The 26231-nt window shown below is 40.1% G+C and overlaps 1 protein-coding gene across 2 annotated transcripts in view; it reads left to right on the plus strand.

The window, feature by feature from the left end:
• Nucleotides 1–10936: 10936 nt before the first annotated feature.
• POPDC1 (popeye domain cAMP effector 1) overlaps nt 10937–26231 on the plus strand; it is a 28259-nt gene continuing 12964 nt past the window's right edge. The window contains exons 1-5 of one of the 2 annotated variants that reach the window (XM_065835086.2): nt 10937–11143; nt 16534–16767; nt 19035–19159; nt 24211–24398; nt 25347–25455. In XM_065835086.2, the coding sequence (XP_065691158.1) occupies nt 16545–16767; nt 19035–19159; nt 24211–24398; nt 25347–25455 (645 nt within the window). In that variant the 5' untranslated portion in view covers nt 10937–11143; nt 16534–16544. The remainder of the gene's footprint in view (nt 11144–16533; nt 16768–19034; nt 19160–24210; nt 24399–25346; nt 25456–26231) is intronic. The other variant, XM_065835085.2, reaches the window with a different exon arrangement.

A 26231-nucleotide genomic window follows, 5' to 3' on the forward strand; every position in this document is an offset into this window, starting at 1 on the left:
CACAAGTTTTGCTTTTAGCTTTATATCCCTTTCTTGGAGAGGAAGATCTGCCAAACTTAAGTAGCATAGAATGTGATGTGATAATCCCTAAATCCTGCTAATAACCCTTCCACACAATATATTCTGTGTGTATTATGTGTTGTGTCAAGTCCCTGAGTCACAAAACTATTTTGTCTTGGTTGAAAGAGAATTGAAAAAATGTGAATGGGGATTTCATTGGCGACTATTAAATACCAGGCCAGGAAATCATTAAGGCACAAAGTGCCAGAGGCAGACAGCATGTAGTAAGGACATACAGCTGTGTGTGCCCTCTTCCTATACTTTTCACGGCTAAGGGACAGGGCGGCAGGCTACCTCACCCCATGGGATGACTCAGCACAGGTATTCTCATGTAACTTCAGCGCTGTCATTAGTATCATGTCTTACTTGTCGGCGATGCCTGGATACCTGAGGCAGGTAAGAAGTGTGTCGTCTCTTGTGGATGTGGTCACTTGGGCTGTGCCTTGCGTCCCCTGCTCTGTTTCACCCAGCCAAGCTGTTCCTGCCAACCATGCCACGTCCTGAAAACCTTACACTGTTTTTTAACAGGTGAATCAAAAATAGCCCCCCCAGTCTCTCATTCTGGTAAAATTTATCACTCAATAAAATGTGTTTATATTTAACGTTTTATGTGTTAACAGTCTACAAATTTTAAAAGATTATATCCTAGAAACATAAAAAGATAGTACTCCAGACTTAGATGTAATATAAAGCATCAATTAATGCTCTCCTCAGTTTTCTTGAATATATGGGCTTGTCCCATATATATCTATAAGAAAGCTTGCCTTATGGTCAATATTTAATAAACTAGAATAATCATCTTCACGTTCAAAGTAAGACCAAGGAGTTTTGCCCACCCAATTTCTGTATCAAGCTTATATATTTTATTTAAACTATAGCTTGCTGCTTAGAAAGGTACTTGCTCTGAAGTGATGGGTGCTTCATGATATACTTAGGTAATTTTTTCTTCTTCATGACTGATGTGTGCCTTAGTTTCAGTCTGGTTTCCAATCATAATCGTCTTTGATGCTTTTCTCTGCTGGAATCAGTTACTATCTGAGATATCTGCTACGCCGTGTCTGAGTCAATATCTGAACATACTCTTAGCTAATCTTGTTTAGCTTTTGCTACTGTGTTTTTGGGGCTTTGAGTCACTTTTAAAAATTTATTTCCAGTTTTCCAGCATCTGTTTGAGTCATGACTAGCAGAACATTTCATCCATAGAATTCAGGGTGTATATATCTACAATAATATAAATCCACACAAAAGAACTGGAAGTGAGACAGCAAGCCTCAGCCACCCCTTTTTTAAATCATGACAGCACTTCTAAAATGTATGGTAAAATATGCTCTGGTATGTGACTCATAAATGAATGTTTTGGGAGAGCTGTGTAATCTACCTAACATGTACTCAGACTGATGTCAGTGAAGTAATACAATCTTTTATATCATATACACCCAGTCATTACAGAGTTTGGCTTGCTTAGCTTGGAGAAGAGCAAGCTCTGGGGAGACCTTACTGTGGCCTTTCAGTATCTAAAGGGGGCTGTAGGAAAGATGGGGACAGACTTTTTAGCAGGACCTGTTGGGATAGGACAAGGGGTAATGGTTTCAAACTAAAGAAGGGGAGATTTGGAATAGATATAAGAGAGAAATTTTTTACAATGAGGGTGGTAAAAACTGGCAGATTGCCCAGAGAGGCCCCATCCCTGGAGACATTGAAGGCCAGGCTGGATGCGGCTCTGAGCAACCCGATCTAGTTGAACATGTCCCTGCTCATTGCAGCGGGGTTGGATTAGATGACCTTTGAAGGCCCCTTCCAGCCCAAACTGTTCTGTGATTCTATGATTATTTATAGGTTAGTAAACATTTAGAGCTAGATGCTTCGACTTGAGCATCATACAATTTATGCCTATGTTATTACTTGGGCTCCATAATTGGTTTAAGTGAGTAGATACTTGAGTCTGTGCTGCTTTGTGAATTGAGGACACTATCAGTAGATCCTTTGCTTGATCTGCAGTGATTCCCCTTTATAGAATTGTTAAAAATGTAAAATGTGAGTAATTTTCTATGGGGTTATGTCTGCATTTGTATATTGTTAAAGGTAAGAGTGACAGAATCTGGTGCACATGATGATTTCCTCAGTCATCGGCATCAGTTGATCTTCCAGAGTTTTTATAATTATGAACATTGTGCTGGAATCGCCTTTAGAGCCTGCAGAAGGGTCCAGATTTACTGCACAAGTTAAAAAAAATACATGGTCTAGGACAGTACAAAGAAAAAAAGAAAAAATAGCACCAGTCAAATTCTTATAGGTTTTATCCAGGAGGGGTTTATTTTAAATTTGGCTTGTAGCAAATTAATTTATTGGATGCAGCAATGTATTGTGAGATCTTCAAAGCAAGTCTTACTTACTTAGGGGTCCCGGTGGCAAGCTGCCTGCAGTCCTTTGGCAGAGCAATGCCTGTCTGATAAATGCCTGAAATAAACATGGGACTCACCCTGCAGTTCTTTCATTAGGTAGCACTTGGTTGACTAATAGCAGTATAAGTACAGGTAACAGATTATGAACGATGTTTTAACTCCATCATACAACCCTACTCAAAACTACAGAATATTCAGAGAGAATGTATCAAAATGCACTATTACAACACTATGCAAGGCAAATTGTAAGTGTTTAACAAAAAAGATTATTTTATGCTGTTGCCTGTGATAGTAGAGGCAGAACTTAGTGACTGAGGAGGGCCAACCCAGTCCTAAATTTTCAATAATGAATTGCCCTGCAACAAACCAGCAAATGTGATAGTGATCAAAGTAATCTCAGTAACAGAAAGAATGGTGGAAAACTATACATATAGATATATGACCTTTGCTAGGATAAAGCTGGGAAAGCTGAATACATGCTTGGATGAAATTGTGTAGGTTTTGCCACACCACAAGAAAGGTATATGCTTGCAGTAATTAAATAATATGTTGGTGCTATGTTTCCAGAAAAAAAAAAGTACTCTACAGATTTTGCTTATTGGAAATTATAAATATGAGACATGTTTAGACTCAATATGCATGAAAAATTAAAATATAATGTTGTAATGCTCATATATACAGGTCTTGCAAACCATGTGTTAAAAATGAAACAAATCTGTAGCTATTTACATAGAAGAAAACTATTTAAATAGAAAAGGAAAAAGTTAATATCTGTTTGCTGAATTCAGACATTAACAGATTAAATATTGCTCTTTCTATTACTCTAATAATTGAACGCATATTCTTCTGCCCCAAAGCGTTAGCATAACAGATATTTTTTACAGTACAACAAAACAAGTACCTTATTCAGCTGATTTGTTAGTCCCTCCTGAAAATACTTACTTCAATTACATTAATATGCATGAAAATGTAATAGGTTCAGGGGTCCCAAGGGAAAGCACGCATTTTTTTTCTGTTTGACTAATTCATGTTAAGTTTCCTTTCTTGTAGATTTTTGTGCCCCTTCGGTTTCTGCTTACCCTAATCCTACTTGTATGTTAATCAAAAGTGTTAATTGAACTTAGCATGTAAATCAAGCCACCTCCTCCTGATGAACCAAACCATGCAGGTGGAGCTTCACTGATAGGAATGCATAGGATAAAGGCAGCGCAAACACGGTCATGTACGAGCCCCAGGACCATGCCCCAAACCATGGCTTGCAAAGCCCTGCTCTGGGGGAGCTGTGCAGGTGATGCTGCCAGCAAAGGGTTTGTATCCAAATCATCATTCTACAAGCCACAAATATTGTTAAGTTTTGTCATTGACTGAGAAGAAGTTGGGACACTCCTAAAAGCTTGTGGAGGCAAAAGGATTTTATAGCAGTTGTTCTTCTGCTGTGGGTTCCCAGGCAATTTTATTCAGTTGTCAGTTCCACCACCACAACTCCTAATTTAAGGGATCTGTGGTGTGTTGTGGGGACAGGACTATTTCCCTACTTCAGTGGGGTTTTGATGATAAACGATGATGAAAGACAGAGGATTAATAACTTGGATACTCAAGTCATATAAATAAACAACTGCAATAAAATTGTGGTAAATAACCATTTTGGCAGTGAATCTCATGTTTTCCATTGCATCCACTAGCAACTCTGCACCCAAGCTTGTCTTGGGCTGAGAAAGACACTGAAGCAAAAACATCCCATTTCATGGATAAATTGTATAGAAGTGGGCAGCACCATCATCTTCTGTAGCAACTGCACATCATAGGCGAGTGTTAAAGCCTCTCAGATCTGTGACAGGAGATGTGGCAGGTCCCTGTCCCAGGCAGGGATTTTGGCTGGATGACCCTGAGTACCTGGCAGCCTGCGAAGCGGGGACTTGGGAGGGGGGTGAGGCACACATCTCTGTTTAGCATTTCCCACATGTAGGTTTTGGTGGCTCCTAAGAAGTGTACAGGGCAATCTAGATAACCAATGCTGGGTTTGGACTTCCAGACACCAACTGTAGGGCATAGCTCCAAGGCTGAAGTGCTGGCAGGTAGGCTATGGGATGGGTTTAAAATATGTTAGGTATGACTCTAAATGTTCCCATATACATTTTCTTACACCAGAGTAAATGCAAAACAACTTACCGCGTAGCAAATGTGAGACAAGCCAGTTCACATCTGCTAGGATACACAAGGATGAGTGTCAGCAGTTACTGCAAAATAGCTGGAAATCCTTAATATGCTTTCTTCCTTTAACTCATTCATGTTAAAATCCTTAAAACTTTTAGTTAATCCAGTTGTAGCAGGTATTCTATTTTACTAAGAGATTTAGCTTAGATAAAATATTTTGAATACTTATTCTGAATATGAAGCAAAACTGTCCTGTTTTCCTTTAAAGAAAGGTTGGATCCTCTCAGATGACCTTTTTAAGCAGATCTCCCTAGTGAGGTGAATGGGAGTGCTTCTTAAAAACCAGTCATACAGCACCTCACTCTGGTTTTTACTGGATCTCCATTTTCTTGTTCGGTTACGGCTTTTCAAAAACATAGTGTCCTTTCAGTATATATGTTCATACTTTAAAGAACTACAGAGTAATTATTAGTAGGAAAAAATACAATAAATATTGACATTCTGAAATCAGATATGGAACATAAAACATTTTTATACTGTTTTTGATTTTACAAATTATTAGTACTTTTCTCTTTACCAGTCATTGCTATTTTAGTTCTGAAACTGGTTTATACAGTGGTATACGTACTTACACCAATCCTACGTGCAAAAGCAATAATCATAAATATATATATATATATCTCTGTATGTTTATTGTAGTTTGTGTCCCTGTTTTTAACTGTATCTAGTAGGGAGTTCTGTTGCTTTTTTCTTTACCGAACAAAGAAGTAGAATAAACATTCCTCAGAAGACTGGTCTTATTTATTCATTGAAATCAGAGATTTTTTAATTCTGTATTTGTCTTTACTCTCACAGATCACTCAAACAGTAGCAAGAAGCAGTTGAGGTGTAATATAACTGCACACATTTTGATATGCATGGCTGAAGTCCAGCATCTGGATGTACAGAGCAGCATAGTTGGGGTGGACAGTACATGCAGATGAGATGCTCGCTAGTGAGTGTTTCATGCTGACTCTTCTGAAATGGTAGAGGAGGCATTTAATCCAGAAATTGAGTGCTTGATATCTCCTTGAGGTTTATGCTCAAAATAAGGAGTATTTCAAAGACCCTTATTTAGGACTGCTGATCTGCCCAAGTGTATAAACTGCTTCTGCTTGATATTTGGGCTACATCAACTTGTTTCTGTGCATTTGGACTGAACTTGTGCATTCCTGGTTTGCTTTTTGCTCTTGAACTTTTGCTCCTAGCATTTATTTTGGTTTACTTTCTTCCCCAGTATGTTCCTTCATGGGATTATCCATTTCCTCCCCACTCTCGCTCTCTTCTCTTTATGTCTTTTTGCAAGGAAAAAATTAACTTTAAAAAAGCTACCTCATTCATTTTCACAGTTCTTCTGAGCTAATCCGTTTACCTTTTCTTCCCCCCTCAGTGTGTGAAGTATTTTCACTCTCAAATCCTACGTGCTTTCTCTGTCAGTTGTTTAAATAACTCCATAGACTCATCTTCTGCCTCCCCTCAGTTCCTCTTTGTCCTCCTTCCTCAAGTTTTTAAGTTAGATTTTTTTTTTTTCTTTTTTGAGTTCTGTTTGTCCTTCTGGATATGTTGAACACTTGTTATTTAGTTCCCTTTTTATCTTGAAATAAAATTCTAAATTGATGATCGATAATTTTTAAAAAAATCTTAGAAAATGGTACTTTTTAGTGATGCTATTATGCAAAGTTCTGGAGATTCAAGCCTAGCCTTCACTTCTCAAAAACAGCCACTGGTGAATATTAAAACACACAGCTAAAAAGGACTAATATTGCAACAATACATTAACTGCTGTTGTACCAACACTGAAAAGCATGCATACATGTATATGCTGGCAATATTTGCAATTCCTTTTATTTATACAGGCTGTCACATAGGCTCACACAAATTCACAAAGATCTCTGCAGGACAAACATTATGAGCCATGGTTGAGGTAGATTTACCTCAGAGTTAACACAGACATCCTTATGTGATCATTTTGAACTTTCTCTGTGTGTGAAAATTGTCCAAAAAGGGAACAGGGAAATCATATCCAGTTCAACCAGTACTGCCAAACCCGCTGCAGCAAAGACCCCTAAGAAGTGGGCTGTCAGCCAGCAAGGGGATAGATGCAATGAAAAAATCACTGCTTTATGACTTCTCTTCCAATTATGTGTGACATAAGAGCTGCCTTGTGCTACCCAAGCACAACATGTCAATAGCAAGTTGAGTCCTGGACATGCGATGTGGTCAAAACCTGTCTCCAGTGGTCCTCTGTTTCCAGAAACAAGCAGACCCATTGGGGACAGGCTCCCTGTTATTCCTCACCACCCCGGCAGGGCAGTGACAGGTGTGCCATGACACCAGCCTTAGGAAATCCAATCGGTTTTACAGCAGCCCTCTTTTTTTGAGGGGCGGTTGAACCATGCGTTTTAGGTAGAGCTACAGCACACAGAGCAGGCCCTTCCAGCAGCAGTCTCAGGAAATGCACTTGTGAGCAGCTCGCAGGCTTGCATGTATTCACAGAAATAATTCACTGAGCAATTCCAAATAATGAACATATAAATTAAATTGCCAGCAGGAGACCACTCATGTATAATTTGGGAAGAGGGATAATTGCTAAGTGTGATTGAATAAATTGTTTACTGTGCGCAATTTAGATAACTTTAATAGCAAACAATTTTACTCTGCCCTTACACCTCAGGATTGAGTACCCTTTGCATACAACAACCAGTGCATCTGTTAAAATTTGGATACTTTGACAGATCATTTTAGAAGAAAATTGGATCCTGGCTCTAAGTTTGCAACAACCCGTTACTATAGTACCAGACACTCGGAAGCTCCAGGATACAATGTTTTGTATCACTGATTCAAAGGAGGTTCACAAATACATAGCTCTTCTTGTACAAACAGGAGACATCCTCCCTGCAAGTGTGACATGGGAAAAATTGCCAGACTATATTGCAACACATCAGAAAGTGGCCATCAGAGTGTCTCAGGTGAAAATGCACCAGACTGTATACAGTCTTCTTAAATAAACCTCAAGAATATGAAAGAGCTTAGTCAGTATTTATCATTCACAACCTCCAAACTTCCTTCTAATAAAACATAATTCTTGAGGATGCTTTCAGGCAGAACACAAATAACTTTTTTTTTTTTTTCTTGTGGAAATTATGTGTAATTTTTCAGCTATACGGCACATAATTTCAGCATCTGTGATGAGATTTGTCTCACTGAAATGTGGCAATTCTGAAATATGCCAGCATATTTCATCCCACTCCAGACAGTTGTCAAACACATACACGATTAATTGCTTTCTAAAAGAGTCCCCTTGCATTGTCTATGGAGGGAGTTTAAAAGATTAGTTTAGAGTAGGCATCTTTTAGCCTGTAGATGCTGAATACACTTTCTGAAGCTATAAATGGAAACATTTCAGACATCTCACCATTGTCTGAAAATAGCTCTGTCAGCCTGGCACATCTGGAATCTCAGAATACAAAGCATTTGTTCTCTTTAGTGAAAACTTTGCCTAAAAAAGGCTGTGGAATTGGGTTCTCATTTGGATGAGGCAGAGCACTTGCAATTTTATGAAGAGTTACTTTATAATCTGCTTAATGAAGTCTGCCAATGCCCAGCTAGGCTGAACTGGGAAGCAGTAAAGGGAGGCTCTGGTCTCAGCTACCCTTCTGAACTCCTGTCTAACCTCTGCTGAGCAACATCTCCCTGCCCCATCAACAGGCCTTATTTCCCCTGTAATACAGAAAACCAGCCAGGCACAAAGAGGTTAGGACGTGCTGTTGAAGATCACAAAGCAGGTCGCTGGAGATAACGAACAAGACTAAGCAATTTTCAACATCCATCCGACATTTTCTACTATGGATCATTACTGTGGAAGATAACTAAATAATTGGAGAAAGTACTTAAGCTATCAAGACTTCAATAGCAGAAGAGAGAAACACAACAGAGAGAAAGCCTGCACCAATGAACAGCTGTAACACCATTAGGCCTGTCTCTGCTAACAAAATGCATCAATTCAACACCAATCTCTAAAAATTGATCTGGCTATTTGAAGCCAGCTCCTTATCAACGTAGACACAAACAGTTTTTATTTCTTGCCTCTGTCAGATTAATTTGTATTAGCAGACTTCAATGAACTTGTATTTTATTGACATAGGAAGATGAACCAACTCTCTAAGTCTTTACAGTGGTTTAACAGTGGGACACTAAATGGATTTAATTAGACTAGACCCTTCTCCTACCATACAGGACATCTTTGTGTAAGAGAATAAACTACATTCTACTTAGAGAATGTTTAAGCTATCTATATAACTATAGATAACATTGTTTGTGTTATCCAATATTATCTACGTAACTGAAGATTATGTAAAATTTTGGCCATTAATATCCGCATAGAACTATGCACTATTATCTATATAAAATTGATGCTAGTCATTCAATTACAAAAAAGGTTTTTCTTCTACATACAGGGGAACCCCACAGCACAAGACTAGACCACATCAAGCCATGTCTATGCTCTTCATCTGCTTATGGTCCTTTTGGAGGGCCAGGAGATAGGGGCAGCTTTCAGATGCTCTTTCATTTCTCTCTTTCTGCTGGCAGCTGTACTAGATACCACCATCTACATTACCCACACAGCCTTGGTTCTTACTGATCTGCTGCACAGGGGAAATGACATTTAATCATGGATATACTGAAGTACAAAGATCCCAAGTGACTAGTTTCAATCAGGACAAATTCTACACCTTGATATGCCTTGATTATTAGTTCATTGCCAAGCTTTCCTGACTAGGATTTTCTGCATTGTGCTAAGCAGATACTGTTTGTCACCGAGGCTCCCCACAAAAACGGTGAACACCTGGAGGGTAATGAGAGAAGTATGAAGACTATAAAAGACCCAACTAGTACAGTAATCTGTGTTTCTCTAATGCATAGGATTCAGTAACGTGCTAGAGAATGCTTACACCTCAATCGAGATTTGTATAGGAGTCCTTTGACAGGCTGCTCTGTGCTGCTTTTGGAAGCTACTTGGCTTTGCTCCAGCAAGCATAGCTGAATATTATCAGTCTCAAACACATGCTAGATGATATCTCTCATGACCATTCCTGGGTCCATGCTGTCCTGACTCTCTCTTCCTGCTCTTTTTCCAGCTGGCTTACTCTGCATATTGGGAAAGAGCGAATACATCCATAAGAGGAAACACAGTCCCAAATCAAGTCCTTCATAATATAGTTTGGAAAATCAGGTCTTACACCGGGCAGTAATTTTCGTTAAAACCCTATTCACATGGCATACATCACTGGAAAGATCCAGATCTCTTCTCCAAGATATAGAGGTAAGAACAACCATACCAACAGCTGGAGCCTCCTGGAACACAAGTTGATGTGTGTAAACAGTTACTTCAAAAATAATTCAAGATTCTATATTCTTCTTTCTAAAAATACTTAAGTTTAATGCTGACCATATGCTCTCAGCTGCTGAAAAAAAGCCTCCCCACTTTGTAGATAGCTCATCAGAATGTATTGAAAGATATTTTCTGCCTTTGCAATCCTCATTTATCACTGACAGTCAGATTCTGGAATGGGATGAGATGCCCATAGGCTGTATCTGCAATGTCTTTCATCACTGATGATACACATCAACGTTCTGGAGACGGTAGCAAGCTTGGTGGCTACTGTTCCTGTCCTGCAAGAGTGACCGTGCAGGAGAGGGCTAGACAGGACATCAGCAGAGCAATCTGGTGACACGCAGGGACACAAGTGGCCTGCTTTGGAAGCATATCATTTCTGTGAGCTGTCAAACTGCCACACCAGCAAAGCCAGCGACATTTCTTAAACATTATGCTCGTGACAAAGCAGCCACAGCAGGTGCCAAGTTGAGAAGAGCAGTTTCATAAAGGCTATTGTGGCTCCTCGACTCACCATATAGGGGAAATGCCGCTTGCCACGCGTTTAGGGAAGAATTCAGCTCTTCTAATTTTAATCACCCAAAGGTGAGGCGCCTTGCCAAAGATCTGGGTTCACCCTATGGCGAATGCAGGCGTCTCTGTGGGGCGACCTGCCCCACGTGTTTTAGCTGCCTAAGTTGGACACTGCTCAGTATTCGCGGCCTTCAAACCGGGAGGGACCGGGGTTGACGCTGTAAGAGCCAAACGGGGAGAACGGGCCAGGCTCCCAAACCGTTGACACCTCGCGCCCCCCGCCCCGCCCTGCACCGCCCCCTGGCGGCCGCACCTCGCCCCGCAGCCCCCCGGAGTCGGCGGGAGGCGCCTGCGCGCTGCGGTCGCTCGGTGCCGGCCCCGGAGCTGGCGCCGCCCGCAGCCTCCCGCTGGCTTCTGCCTATTTTAGTCACAGCGGCGGCTCGTTAGCTGTAAGGGGGACGTGGTGTTTGAGGTGCTGGTAGTGGTGACGAGCAGCACGCTGAGTCTGTTCCGTTCGGACGCGGCGTCCTCCGGGCGACCGAGAAACTTTTCCGAGGGCGTGGGCAGGGGCACGGGGCAGGTAAGGGGCGCTCCTGCCGCCGTGCGCTGGCGGCACCGGGGGGTGGGGGGACCGCCCTGCGGCGGGGAGACCGGCGGGTGTGAGCGGCCGGAGGGACGGTTCACCTGGGCGGCGGTGTCGGTGAGTGCCCGCGGCTGCGGGTGGGGTCCCTCTGCCCCTGGGGCCGGCGGCGGGAGGGGTGGACGCCGGGCTCCGTGCTGAAGCGGCTTTGTCGGCGGCGGCTGGACGGAGCGTGGGCCCTGCCCTGGTCTTTGTGCTCCCCTTTCGGGCACTCCGGGGTTCGCAGTGTCTCACCGCGGGCGCAGCTGCCGGGTGCGCTCCTGCTCTCCCCGCTCGCGGCCCCGACGGGAACGGGGGCTCCGCCAGTGTCCCTCTCGCGGGCTGGCACTGCCTTGGAAATAGCTCTTTGCAGGGTAAAGTGACGGGTTGTTTGTTTTTATTATTATTATTTTTATTTTTAATAAACTGTGGGTTTGGCGTTTCCACGTTGTGGGCTAAAATACAGCTTCGGAAGCACGGGGGGAAAGCGGGGCTGTGGGGTGACGGCTACGGTCGTGTCCCCAAACTTGGGCTTTCTGCACATCGGCGTGTGACGGGATCGAAATGGAGGGTGAGCTCAAAGGCACTTAACAAATTTCCAGTACTATAGTACAGCTATGCTGCTGTTACGTTGAGCGTATGTAAGAGCATTTCTCATGGCATGGATGTTTTTGTTAACTGTGGTGGATGGAAATGTTAATTTTTCTCTAGAATAAAGTGTAGAGTGAAACTTAGCAAATTTCTGTAGTTAATAACATATATAATGGAAATGACTTTGCCCCAAAGAGCATGTTGAAATACATCTTTTCTTATACCACTTTTCCCATTCGTTTCTATTTCATTATAAAACGGAAATTGGTAACTTAAACTGTAATTGACTTCATTATGCCAGCACTTACAGTTTGTCTTCTGCTCACGAAAGCAAAGAAATTGATTGCCTAATTTCTCGATGCAGCTTTTGTGCTACAAGACCATAGAAAAGTAATTAAAGTTCTGCAGATATGGTTAAAAACAAACACCAAGACCTCTTGATTTTATTTTCTTTTTCACCTTTTTTTTTTTTAGACTCACAAAATCATCTATATAAATGGTGGACTGTAAATGGTGGACTATACAAACATAATCAAGCAAAGCTTTAAGAAGCTCACTTGAGTAATATGAAACAGTAAAGCTGTGGGATACGAATAATCTCAATAAAGTGGATGACAATATGAGTGGGACATTGCACTGTCCCGTATCAGCTTGGCTGACCTGTTCGACTGAAACCAACCACTTGAAGCTTTTATGCGAAGTCCATTTTCTTTAAGTGTTGTGTGGGTGTCCATAAACCGTCAGTTTTATTTTAAAGGCATCTTTGTGCCTGAATATTTAGAGACTAAATACTTCTAGTGTATATACTTTCAGAAGGATAGCCTCTTGTATGAAGATGCCTCGAGTGCAGAAAAATCCTGGAGAAAGCTCACCTCATTTACATTCTGAGAACTTGCATTTTCAGATGTAAAAACTATCTATTACCTTAAATCTCTATCAATTTCATGCAGGAAGAAAAAAATAGGCTTTTTTAGGCTTTGTTGTTAACTATACTAATTTCTGATAGATTTTAAGTATCACTGAGTGGAGTTTTTTCGAGTTCATTTGTTTGTTTTCTTTTTCCTGTTTGGACAACAAATTGCTGGAGTATTAAATCAGCTGAGTATTCGGACTCTTACATCAGTAAGTCTAAATCCATACGAAGTAAAAATTACTGGATATTAAAAATATTATTTCAATTACTTGTCTTATGCTCTATAAAACATACATTTCAATTAACACTATTTCCCTAATTTTTCCAAAACTGTTTGACCGTGTTGGTTGCATTCTTAACTTCTGATATTAAGATGTCTTTATGTGTTTAAGACTTAAGCATAAGACTTTGAAGTCTCATACTGTTTTAATCCTTAGGACAGATAACCCTAAATTAAAGTTTCAAAGGCAAGATTCCGTATTTCCAGAATTAGTTTTTGAGTCTCTGAGATAGCAGAGGGTAGGAAATTACAATTGCATGTTCATCTGTTGAACAGCGGATTTTTTGCTAATTCTTCAATATTATTTGACAACAGTAAACATTAGGACTAAAGAATTGAATCTAAAAATTATGGAGTTATTATTTTGAATATTTGTCTGTTGTTACTTGAAGGTGAACACTTCAGATTGGAGCTTGTAAGTCTGGCTGCCTTTTTTGTTTGTTCTCAAACAGGGTCCCTAGTTGAAATTGATGGGCAGCTCTCCTTCAGAGCCGGTGTCACAATCTGTCCTTGTGTCATTTTGCAGTCAGTATCAATCTACTTCTGCCAGCTTTAAAATACTGCATTGACAGAGCAGTTCTGCAGCTTTCTACTGTTTTCCAGTGTATTAGGGGAGCTGCAATGTTCGTTTGTGAGTAGTAAGTTTGGATGTGTTCATATAAGGACTTCAAGGTATTAAAAACTTATGAAAAATGGAGGTGGCTGGATTTAGGTTCTCATTGAGGCAACTAAGTAGATGGCCAAGACTTTCAAAATCATTGAACATCCTGTTGTTACAACTGTGGGCACTTTATTGTCGAGGCTTTACACAACTTGCTGGAGAAACCTCTTCGTATTATGACAGTTTATTGCTGGTGGCTTGTGGCGTCAATATCTGTGGCTAATGTGGGGAGTGGTGTTTTGGCTCAAATGTGAGGAAAATGAGGTTGTCACATGCTGTATGGTTGATTTGGCTTGTTGGGTTTCCAGTCTTCAAATATTGCGGCCAAGTCTTTAAGAGTAAGGTAGCCTCTGTTCTCCCAACAATACAGTACAAAATTTTGCTATTAAAAAAATCAAGCATCTTGTAAGCTTTGTTGATTTGTATTTGGATGCAGCTGAAGTTACCTCTTGCAACCCCTTTTGATCTTGATATGAGTTGATGGATTTAGGGCTGTTTCTGCATGGGTACTTGAGTTTGGTTGCCTTGTTTTGTTACCACATGATGCCATGTCAAGTGGTGCTTTTGTTGGCAGATGGCTGAGCAGTGAAAGACCGACTGCAGGTAGAAACTCAGCTCATAGCTTTCTGTAGAAGATCTAGAGATCCTGCTGTTCCAGTGTAGGGAGTTCATATTGTTTGAAAACAACAGGAGCACAATGATGAGATGTGTAAGATGAGCACAAACACAGTTATCCAGTTAGCAATAATCTTCTGTTTATGAGCGCATTAAAATGCCAATCCTGCAGCCTGACTTCCTGTGTGAGTGACTTGTTCAGGGCAATGGAGCTGCTCTCCTGGCTCTTGTCACTAAGTTCAAGTGAAAGAGCTGAAGGAAAATAGACACTTGTTTGGATGGTGCCTGTATGATACCTGGACTGTGAATTTATTTGGGCACCGTGATTATTGGCAAACAATTCAGTGTAGAATTTCTTTATATCAACACCCACACACACATTTTAATTAACCTTTGTGAATAACTAATGCAGGAATGGAAGGACAAAAGCGAGCACTTATTTCATAAGTGAATTATGTATTTGCGTGCAAGCTACACTTTTTCCTTTGAAAATAATTTCGATTCAGCTATGGATAACACTATGTTTGTACTAGCAATCGATCTTGCAAAATGCCTCAGCATGTTCTATAGCATGCCTTGGCTGTGACAGGCTCTAGACATCAGAGGGTTGAGGTTTTCTTCCAATTTTCTTTCTTCCCACTAATTTAAAAGACTGATTAATTTCAGAAATTGTCCAGCTTGCTTAGACCTTGTACATTAATTGATTGGGGGGAAGTAATAAAAAGAATGGGTGAAACTGAAGCAACTCAAAATTACTTCACAACCTAAGAAGCGCTTTCAAATAACAGAGACATGCTGAGTGTGTTCCAGTTTTCAGGAAATATTGAGTGTATTAGCTGTGACTCGGAAGTCTGCTGAGCAGATGAATTACATGACAGTTCATAAGCACACACGGCAGGGATGTGCACTGTCTCTACAGAATTTACTTAAGTGCGAATCCCACCGTGTTGTATGTTGTAGAGCCTGTTTGCTCAGTGGTACGTGCATATATTTAATTAGCGAGACTCAAGCTGAGCTTCAGTCAATCTCTACTGCTGCAGCAGTGGGGGACCGTATGTGCCTCACTGGAAACAGGGCTCTCGTGTGTTTCTGACAGCCTGTCTAGAAACAGTCACGTCCCTCCAGCTGGGAACTGCTCTGGGTTGAGACTTTCTGGAGTGCTTGTAGCACTGGCTGCAGTTCCCTAAAGAGACCAGCTTTTAAAATTTTAAAGGTATTGTGTTGAAATCTTCCAGTTTGTCTTTGTAGGTTTTTTTTTTAGCAGGAATTTTTTACTTTGTGTTGGGAAGATATTTACACACATTTTTTTTTTTCCTTCTAATTGGTGTGAAAAGAAAATATGCTAGATTTATTATTATTACAATAACAAATCTCTGTGTATTTTTAGATTAGAAATCAGCTTTTTTTAACTGTCTCGCTTTCTCCAGGAGTTCTACAGACAACTAAGCATCTTGCAAACTTGCTCATACTAGGTAGATCAAGTGATTTCCCTGAAAGTCCTGCAACCTTGTCATAACTTGGCAACCTGAGCATCTTCCTTTCTGATTTGGTGGCACCTGATCGGCTAGGAGGAGAAGTGGTAGGGTTTTTTTTTTTTCTGTTCTCAAAAGTGGTTTGGAGTTTTTTTGCCTACTCTGGTTAATATGTACAAGATGATGGATGGCTTAGGAGACCTCCAAAGGATCCTGCAAATACTGCAAGAAAGCCAGAAGCTGAGACTGTCTTTGGTTTTGATTTTTGTATGGTTTGTTGGCTTTTTTTTTCTTAGTCAACCTAGCAGCACGTGTTCCTCCTTTAAGACCTTCCATTCCTTATTTAGAAGAACAGCTTTCTATGCCGTAAGGGAGACTAGCACTACATAAGCCTTTTTTCCTTCTTTCAGTTTTCATCTGGCTTGTTAATGTCTCTTAAATATTTACTTTGCCTGAGATTGCGGACCCACAATAAATGGTAGCCTGAAATATGATATTTATTTTGTGTAGGACTAGGAAGAATAGATAGGATGTTGTACTGAGCAATTACAGCCATAGCAGCTAGTGTTTATTTGCATATGGTCCAAATTTTGAAATGTGCCCTTCTACAAGTCTAGTGCGTAAGTGAAAGAGATAATAAAGCATTACTGAACTTTAGGTGTAGCTTGCCCTTTTAAGCATTTGTAGATTTATTTTTTCTTCACCCAAGAATTATAGTGGAAAATATATCCTGGGAAGAGAGAAAATAACCCTAAAATCCATGTGTATCTCTAATATATTTCAGTTTAATGTCTGGTGTTTTTTCTTTCCTCACTCCAGGAGTCTCCGCAATGAATACTACAGCAATGAGCCCACTCACTGTTACTCCACTAAGTTTTATTCCAGACTTAAAAAATGCCACCCTTGTGCCTTTCAATGAGACTGCATGTGAAAACTGGAAAGAGATTCATCATCTTGTTTTCCACGTGGCAAACATTTGCTTTGCAATTGGACTGGTTATTCCAACCACTCTGAGCCTTCATATGATTTTTCTGCGAGGCCTGCTCACCATAGGTAGGAGAATTATTCTGGAGAGATCTGTGACTTTCCTGTGGCAGAAATAGCAGTTCATTGCCCTTGTGGAGCTGGTCCCTTCAGCTTATGATGAAATTACAGCTGATATTCATGGTCATTGTACACTGCTGAAGGTGTCTTTGGTGTAAGGGGGGTCTGTTCTGACCCTGACATACCTTTTCTAGGAAGGTTATATGTACCTAGCCTCTTAAAATTTCACAGAAATGTAACTTAAACTCAAATCTATGACGATGCCAGCTTGAAAATAAGTGGACCCCATTTACCTAGTGTGTGACTGGCTGCTTAAAATTCATTATGTTCCGAATCATAATTCAGTCTATAGATCCTTAAGACCTTAATTTTAGGTTTCAAGTAGGTACTGGGACTGTGTATTGGCTGCTGTGCTGGCTTAGTATGTCTGCAGAAGCTGAGGTTTTCTTTGAGAAACCTGATGTCGGCCCACATGTTTTTTAGATGTGGGTTCAAACATGTGACACTTGTGGGTCACTGGCATTATTTTCATTGCTGATATAGAAGCATGGGCTTTCAATATGGAGTGCAGTCTGTTCTCCTGAAGTCAGTCACAGTGGTGGCACTGTAGGCATCTTGCAACACCAAAATTTGACTTCAACAGAAAAACTAAATTTGGCGCACTTGAGGCTGAGCAAATGTGGCTTCATTTGTAACGCTTCTGCAGTCCAACAGCTATTTCAAAGCCCCTGTACTTTGTGTGGGACAATGTCCCTGTGATCAGAGTAGTGGGTCATTGCAGTGTAAGAAAGATAAACCCAAGTGTATCACAACACAGAACATGCTGTGGTATTTTTAAGTGAGAATGCTTATTTGTATAATAGCGCAGGTAGATTTTATTGTATAACTTTTATGGCTGAATTTACAATGATCTTGCCTTTTCTTTTTTTATAGCTGTTATAGGATAACTTATTAAACCAGACTGCACTGACAACCAAGAGTCTGAGTGTTGCAAGACCTTTTGTTTGTCTAGTTCTCATTTTAAAAGCAATTGGAGCTCTGCACTTGCTGAGCTTGCCACTTTGGTCTGTAGATCTTGTTGCAGTTTGAGCAGGTATGGAAACAGAGTTTTGCAAGCTGAGATGGCACCTGGAAGCAAATTTACTCTGTGGGCAGCTTAAGTAAAGAAGCGTGGTTCCTAGGGGTCTGTCCCCTTTGCTTTGACGACCCTGCCCCATCTCTGTGCTGCTCTACAATGTTGCTTCTCTTCAATACTTCCAGACCTCATATCCTCCCATCCCTTGCAGTCTAATTAACCAGCTGATCAAGAGTCACCATGTTTTCATTTTTCTGATCTATATGTAAGTGCTGCCTAGCCAGTCAGCAACCCAGACAGAACATATTAATATAATGCTGAGTTCATGAATTCAACATCGTTTTCAGGGAGAAAGGGCACTAATTTGGCACATTCTCCTTGTTGTCTTTGCATGAAACTTAAGGGAAAATATATTTGTGACCTATACAGCCACCTCTGTCAGGTGGTAGGCTCAGTTCTCTGGGAAGCACTCACTGATGCATAATCGATAATTTGATAAGTATTGTCTTTATAGGCTAAAAATAGAATCCCTAATCATGCATCAGGCCATATCTTTTAAAGCAATTGTCATTTTTCAAGTAAAGCAGCTAAAAAAAAGAGTAAGCATTTGAAATTTTCTCTTTGATGTCATACAGGAGAATTTGGGTTCCTGCTGTAATCTTGTCAAAATGCAGCAATGATACTTCCTTCAAATTTTCAAAAATATCTGTGTATGACTTTAGGAGCTTTTTGTGCAACTGCTGCTCACTAGTTAGATATGATTGTTACCGATATGAGGAACAAACATTCACTTCTAGGCTCTTGTTTGTCTAATAAATGCAAAGTAGTATTAAAGTTTTGTGAGCAGCTTAATTTTTTTTTACTGAAGATAGTTTTCTCCTGTTCCATTCCTACTTCATTTTTCGTAACAGACCATTGTGGGCTGCACCTTTCTGCTTTCCTCAGTCCTGATCTGAATTATTATTGCTCTGTAATTGCAGTCGCATGCAATAGAACAGCAGTCTGCTGCCAGCCTGCTTTCAGTGTGTCGTAGTGATTAGCTAGCCCATGCATTGACCCACAGAGCCCAACTGTAGTAACATTGTAGAATATATTGCTTTTCAGTGTAATTGCACCCAGTGGACACATTCGTGATGGCTTTGTACAAATGTGTTTATTATTCAGTGAAATTTAACTTGCGCTTTTTTTTTAACTTTTACAGGATGTGCTTTGTTCATAATTTGGGCTACGCTCTACCGTTGTGCCTTGGACATAATGATCTGGAATTCTGTGTTTTTGGTTGTCAACCTTTTACATTTCATATACCTAGTGTATAAGAGAAGACCGGTATGTATAACAGCTAAATTGCACAAGCAGTCTAGTAAGGTGTGAGAAGAAGGAATTTTTGCCCATGTTTGTTGGACAAAAATTCCACAGCAGTTCTTTTGGACAAAGTCAGTTTGTTACTTCAGGAAGGATCCAGACCATAAGTGTACGTTATTATTTACCTGAAATCCATATTCTTGACAAATGATTTGACTTTAGAAGTTACTGTTGGGTGGTTTTGGCTGTAGTGTTTGGCTTTAGTTTGGTTTAGGTAGTAAGGAAGGGGTTCTTTGCAGAGACACCAGAAGTGGTAGTTTTGGGGTTGGGGTTGGTGTGTTCTGTTTTGTGTGGCTTGTTTGTTTGTCTTTGAGGCTTTATTGGTTGGTTGTTTTTTTGGTTTTTTTTTTTTTTTTTTTTGGCTTTTTTTGTCATTTTCCCCACTCACAAGTGTACATGCATATAGACCTCCTGAAATAAAATCTTACCGTGATACTTAAAATTGAGGATTCCAGGATGGTATTTAAAAAAAAAAGAAAATTTTGGGAGAGATCAGACTTTCCTTTTACAGAAAAGACTTTTAACTCTTGAACATCCTCTCTGGTGCCCCAATAGACGGTTATTTCAACATAAAAGCAAATGCTGATGTCCATTTATAAATGACCTTCACACTCTTTGCTTTCCTGACAAGTGTTTTAGCCCATGTTTTGTACTGCCACATTCCTTTTAAATACAAACGAAAGGTGAGATGGTACTACCATCTGTGGGACTCAGAGATAAAAAGCAAAAGCTGTGGGAAGAGCAGTATTAACTAACAGGATCCTTCTGTTTATCCCATTTAGAGCATTCATTGAGTTTTGAGGGTCACGTCTGGGAATTTTGCTGCTCTTTTTGTTGCCTTTAGCAGGATGCATTGGTATCGCTTGCTTCAAATACGCTCTAAGAATATAGCTGAAATGTATACCAAAAATGCAGGATTCTTTACCCTGCCTTCAGCTAAATAGAAAATGAATTTATTTTGGTGGTATTATTCATCCAGAAATATATTGTTTCTGCTAAATTAGCAGCAACCCAGCTTTCTGTTGGCATATGCGTGTCAAAACTAGATAATCTTTAATATAGTAGTTGCTACTATGTACCAAACAAATATTAATGAAGTGCTAAGTGTCCAAAATGTTAACATTATGTTCTGTAGTTTCCGAAAATCTAAGGCAGATATATATGTTCCTGTAACCTTCACGTTATAAATCTCTGCTTACATTATAAGCAGAATAACTCTGCCTTTGCCCAAAGTCAGATACGTTCTGGAAGTGTGTAACAGCTGGTATTTAAAACAAACAATCAAAACACCAAAAAAACCCAACACTATATACAACCTAGCTGGAAATAAGCTCTTCACCAAGTCAGCACAGCCTGTGCAAGAAAGCAGCTGGGAAATGAGCAACCTCCTCCTTTCCTGGCAACTCGGCATAAAGCCTGACTTCTGTCTTGCTTAAAACTAGCTAGACAGATCTACTACTAGACATTTATACGTGTTGTAAATATTTCTAGTCATTTAAATTCTCTCAGAGAGTAATCTTCGCAATTAAAGGGTAAATTCCTCTTTGATTTGTATTGCTGATGCAATTCCATCCATCCATTCATGTGTTGTCATCAAGGTACCGCAACATGATGAAACTGCACTGTATTTCTGCCAGTCCGCCATGGCCATGCTACCCAACGCACCACACAAAATAACATTTGTGATGATGTAGAGCCAGTGAAGCTGGACTTGATGTGTTTGCATCTGCAGCTTCATATCCTGTGCAGGTGCTCTGATCTTTAATATGGGATGAGATTCTGTTGCATTCTCTGCCTACGGAATCTCTCAATCTTCTGCAATATTGAACTGCATTCTAAAGGCAGAAATATGTGGGAAATAAAACCAGTGAAATGCAAGAGTAATATCAAATCCTTTTAACTGGGAAGTGCTCTATGCAGGCGTTGACTGTTTTCTTAGGTAGTCTCAGTCACATTCTGATACTCATTGTAAAATACTACATAATTCAGGACATGGATGCTCCCAGAAATTAAAGGCATCTGAGAGGAAGTATGTAATATTTGAGTCTAAAAATTAAGAATGTTTTCAAGGAGTAAAAGTAATTATTTGTGGTCTCTACTTCTGCAACAGTAGCTTTGCCTTATGGAATGGGAATCGTAATCATCTTGTCTCACTTCAGCCATCTCCAAGTTAAACATCTAGTTTAAGCTGGTTGTTCAGTGTGATTCAACCCACCCACCCAGTATCTGTTTAAAATGTGATAATGACATCCCTCTCCACTGGCCAGAGAACAAGTCTACACAACCGTTATAAACTACTAACCTGGCTTTATTTAGTCACAACTAGGTGAGGTGCACTTCATTGCTGCTCTCTAGCAATATGAGGGGAAAATAAAATAAGTTGGAGTTGCTTGATGCTGATCTGAACTGTAACACTGTGGAGAACTGAAGTCTGCCTTTCAGACTTGTATTACTACCATCGCAGCTGTGCTCTGGGAACTGGGAGTACTCTGCTTCTCTGAATACTGTGCTCTAAATACCTGGTAAATTTGTGTGAATTTAAACAATAGGTGAAATTATATGAATCAATGTAATATCCCAAACAATATATGAATCTCTTTGGTTACAGGCTGTGATCAGCGAGCTTACTTGAAATTCTGCCTGATAGTCATGCATGTCTTTTTAGCTGTCTTACACATTCTGTTTATGATCAACTTGAAAGCTGTTTTTAAGTGCTTTTCCTATAGAAAGCTAGAGAATGGGAAAAAAGTTCTCAGGAGATAATTTTGAATGAGATTTTCTGTCTGTGAATATTGTATTGCCAATCTCAAAATCGATTTTATTTAGTCATCTTCACAAATGACATTTTTAAGGAATGGAAGAATAATTACAAGTTAGTCATATTACAAAATGAATAATTTATACGTTAGGTTGTTAAATATTTATTTTATTAAATGGAGCATGCAGAATAGCAGTGAGTTTCTCTTCTGATCAGAAGATTATTTCTGTGGTTTTGACTCCTTGGAGCTTTACGGATTTGGCTTTTTTAGTTTGAACAGCAGCTGAAAGAGCCTAATCGGTGTCTTTACAGAGCTCTGACTGGGAGCTCTGGCAGGATCCCAGAATATTTCAACCACTGCTGAACAAAACATTACACCTACCCATATGGCTCATTTGGAATATGACCCACAGGCATGACTGGAGAAGTAGTGAATTGTCTGTTGCAAGGGAGATCATCTAAAATAGATCTGTGGTGTCCAACCTGATCAGTCTTTAAGAAACTACTTATGCCTGCTTTCCCTTTTATGTATTGTACATCAGAGGAAGGTTATAAAACCTGAATTAGGTGCTAGTTCAGTGGTTTCATTAGCACTCCAAGACCAAATCCTGTCTTCATGTCTGTATATGTGATTTTGAATTTGGGAGTCTTGGGAGCTTCTTGTGTGTTCATCTGAGAAAGGAATTTCTTTCTTTGGGTTGCAGTGGTCCTATATAATATTTCTGTGGGGTTAACCCGCCATCTCTGCCCACGGGATTGTCACTTCCAGAGTGGTTCCCATGGTGTTCTGGTGGCCCATATGTGGGGATGGCTGGCATCCAGTGACTGAGGCTGTGTGTGAAATACTTCAAGCATGGTTCCACACAACTAGAAGGTTTCTGTCATGGCTCAGTTTGCCCCATATTTAAATACACTTGAAGTGTAATGAGGAAACCTTCTCAGTTTTCCGAAAACTTTTTGTTATACTTGACTTGCTGTTTCACGCACACGTGTAATTCTACTGAGAACAGCTCAGGGAGGATTTTTGATGTAGAATACGTGTATCTCTTAGGGGCTGAAGACTAATATTTTTGCCCTAAAATACTTTCCTGGGGAAAGAATAGTGGGTACCTGACAGTCTGAAGCCCTCATTGGCCTCAGACAGCCCTGGGGCATACCATGGTCATTCTGGATTTCCCACCTCCTCCAGCCTCAAGGTCACCAGAAGCTTCTTAATTCCTACTGTTGACTACCATCAGCTGAAAAGTGACTCCTGTGCTGCTGCCTTCTCTCCTCCCCTGTTTTTTTAATATTGAAATACCAAAAAAAAAAAAAAAAAAAATCTAGAAAATAGTGTAAACTTGCGATGTTCTCATTGGTTTACGTGATGACTCCTTTTCCTATTTTTCTGCCTTTTTTTCTTGGTTGATTTACCTTATTTTCTGTTCTATTTATCTTTTATTTTTCCATTATCTGATGCTTATTCTTTTAATTTTTTTCCTCCCAGCAAATATGCAGGCTTTGTTCGGTCTGCCTTTGCTTTTGGGGAGGCCAGGACACTGTCTCATTTCCTGCTGCCTTCATTCAGGGAAGACTTCCAGGCTTGGGCCTTCAGCTGACTTCCTTTCCCTCACTGCTGCTGCCTGAGTTTGGGTGGGCTCCTAGATATGGGATGTTCAGCTGGCAATATTTTATTTCCTCCCTCATAACATGTGGTTTCAATATGATGGGTTTGTTTTTCAGGACTCAGAGTCCTGCTTTTCTGCTGCAAGTAAACTGAGAAGCTCAGGGGTGAAATGGGCTCCCAGGAGAGTGTGAGAGATGGCTGGAATGGGTTGTGCATGTGGTGTGAAAAAAGCAGGCAACCTCTTTTTTTTTGGGGGGGGGGGGGGGGGGGTTTGTGTTGTGGGGTTTTTTTTTGTGTGTGTGTGTGTTTTGTTGTTCTCTGTGTAATTCTGGCCTGAGTCCTATTTGCTGTTACATCAACTGATGTTTCAAAAGACTCCTTATGTCTGATTATAGGTACCACTTGGATGGAACAGCATCCTACAGCTGTTTGCCAGCCTGGCTAATTTTAGATAAGGTTTTGGCCACCATCTCACAGGCAGTGTTTGTGGATAGATGTCACACATTTACCACTTTTTTCCTTGCCTAAATGTAACAAAGACGAAGATGTTTCTTAAATGTAGCAACTAAAGCATACATGCAGTCTTACCTTTCTTTTTTTTTTTAACTAATGCCTTTGTGTTTATTGATGTCTTTTGGTTTTGCATTCTAGATCAAGATAGAGAAGGAGCTTAGCAGCCTCTACAAGAGAACGTTTGAACCTCTCCATGTGCCTCCAGAGCTCTTCCAAAGACTAACTGGACAATTCTGCAACATTCAGACTTTAAAGACAGGTCAAGCCTATGCTGCAGAAGATAAAACATCAGTTGATGATAGGCTAAGCATCCTGCTGAAGGGGAAGTAGGTTCTGTGAAGCTTGGGGAGAATCTTATACTTTGTGTGATGGTTTAATAGATTAGCAAGTTGTTGAGGTTTTTGTTAACTTTTTAAATGTTACTGTTTGTTGCATGTTATGATCTATAGCCGTAGATAATTTTATGACACAGTTTTCAAATCACAATTATGTTTCTTAATGTGAACATATTCTGCCTCCACTTGTGTGTGCAGCTGCAAGGATTTTTCATGGAAATTAGATTTGCATAGGACCAAAGGTAGTGTCCTCCAGAAAAAAAAGCAAGAGATTTGTTTGAGTCTTAGATATTTAAGTCGTCTTCTCAGTGCATTTCAGGTTTTAAGGTTAAAAAATATTGTGCATGAGGGAAGTGAAAAATAACCCTCTAGTAGACTTTAAATCAACAGGCCTATTGGAATTGATTCATTGCACACATACGTGCAAGCAGAGAGGAGCAGGTGCACTTCCCAGAGCCTGACAGGACCCAGGTGAGAAAGGGTGAAATAAATGCCCATGGCCAGGCTGTCATCTTGAGGCTCTTGCTAAGTTCTGGCCAGTACTTTAATATTTTTCTGTTGATGGCAAAGGTGATGTCAGGTGTCATAGTTTTTCTCTGAAGTCATTTGCTGCTCATTGCTGCAAAGCCAGTTATCTAAAGGAAGCCCGATTCTGCTCTGACTGTGTAGCATAACCCTTCAGATCTTTTTCATTTCAAATAGCAACATCCGTGAGATTACACACCACAGCTGGCAACTTGAATTGGCTGGCAGCCTGTCCTGCTAGGAATCAGTGGGGGTTTAGGCAGAAGATGGCATAGTTCTGGGGCTGAAATACCAAAAGAGGAACATGGTTTCACCTGTTACCTTCTGCATTACCACTGTCAATAATGATATCCAAATTTAGATTAATCAACTACCATGACTTTAAAATGTTGATTCCTACATTTTTGTTTCCAGAATGAAGGTGTCTTATCGAGGGCATTTTCTGCATAATATTTACCCCTGTGCCTTTATAGATTCTCCTGAATTTCGATCAACACAGATGAACCGGGGTGAGAAATTCCAGGTACACCTTAGTTTAAAAGTCACTGCATGTGAACAAATGAGATAATTAAAGAACAGAGTATAAGTTTGATCAACGACAAGCTATTTGGCTTGCATAATTTTGAGAGCTTTCTAGTACTGGTGTTTTGTGATGGACCATACCAAAAATAACTTTTAAAGAGAATTGCTGCAAGACAATATTATAATGGTGTTCCCTGAACAGCCTGGCTTTTGCTATTCTGTTCTCTTTTACTGTTTGTGAGTTTGTTTTATGTTAAACGATTATTCAGGACAAATAATTTAAGAGACTGCTTTATTGGAAAAAGAGATGATGTGAGCAGTCTCATCACTGGTTCAAAAACAGAAAAGGAAATGAAAGACTGAAAATTCAGGCACTAGTAGTTTGAAATTGGTATTTGTCTAAATGTATGAATACTGTCATTTTTGAAAGTTGTTAAAGCAACAAACTGAAAAAGATAACACTGTTCTGAATAAAAATACTCCTCCAGAGGACAATAAGGGCATATGTCTCTAGCAGTATAATTATACTAGTACATTAAAGCACGTATCATATTATGGCTTGTGGGCAAAAAAAAATTGTTAAAATTTTCTTTCATGTCGTACTACAGAAATGGCTATTTTGGTACCACTTGATATTTTTAACTGCGTGTGTGTAGTAATGACCGAACAGTAGCTGGCTGGGTGCATCCACATAGATACCCTGGCAGGAGGGGAGGGAAATCAACGTAGACTCTAAAATCAGTGATTGATGTCATATGTTCTAGTCAAATACTAGGC

The sequence above is a fragment of the Patagioenas fasciata genome, chromosome 3, assembly GCF_037038585.1.
Source record: "Patagioenas fasciata isolate bPatFas1 chromosome 3, bPatFas1.hap1, whole genome shotgun sequence".
Taxonomy (NCBI): Eukaryota; Metazoa; Chordata; class Aves; order Columbiformes; family Columbidae; genus Patagioenas; species Patagioenas fasciata.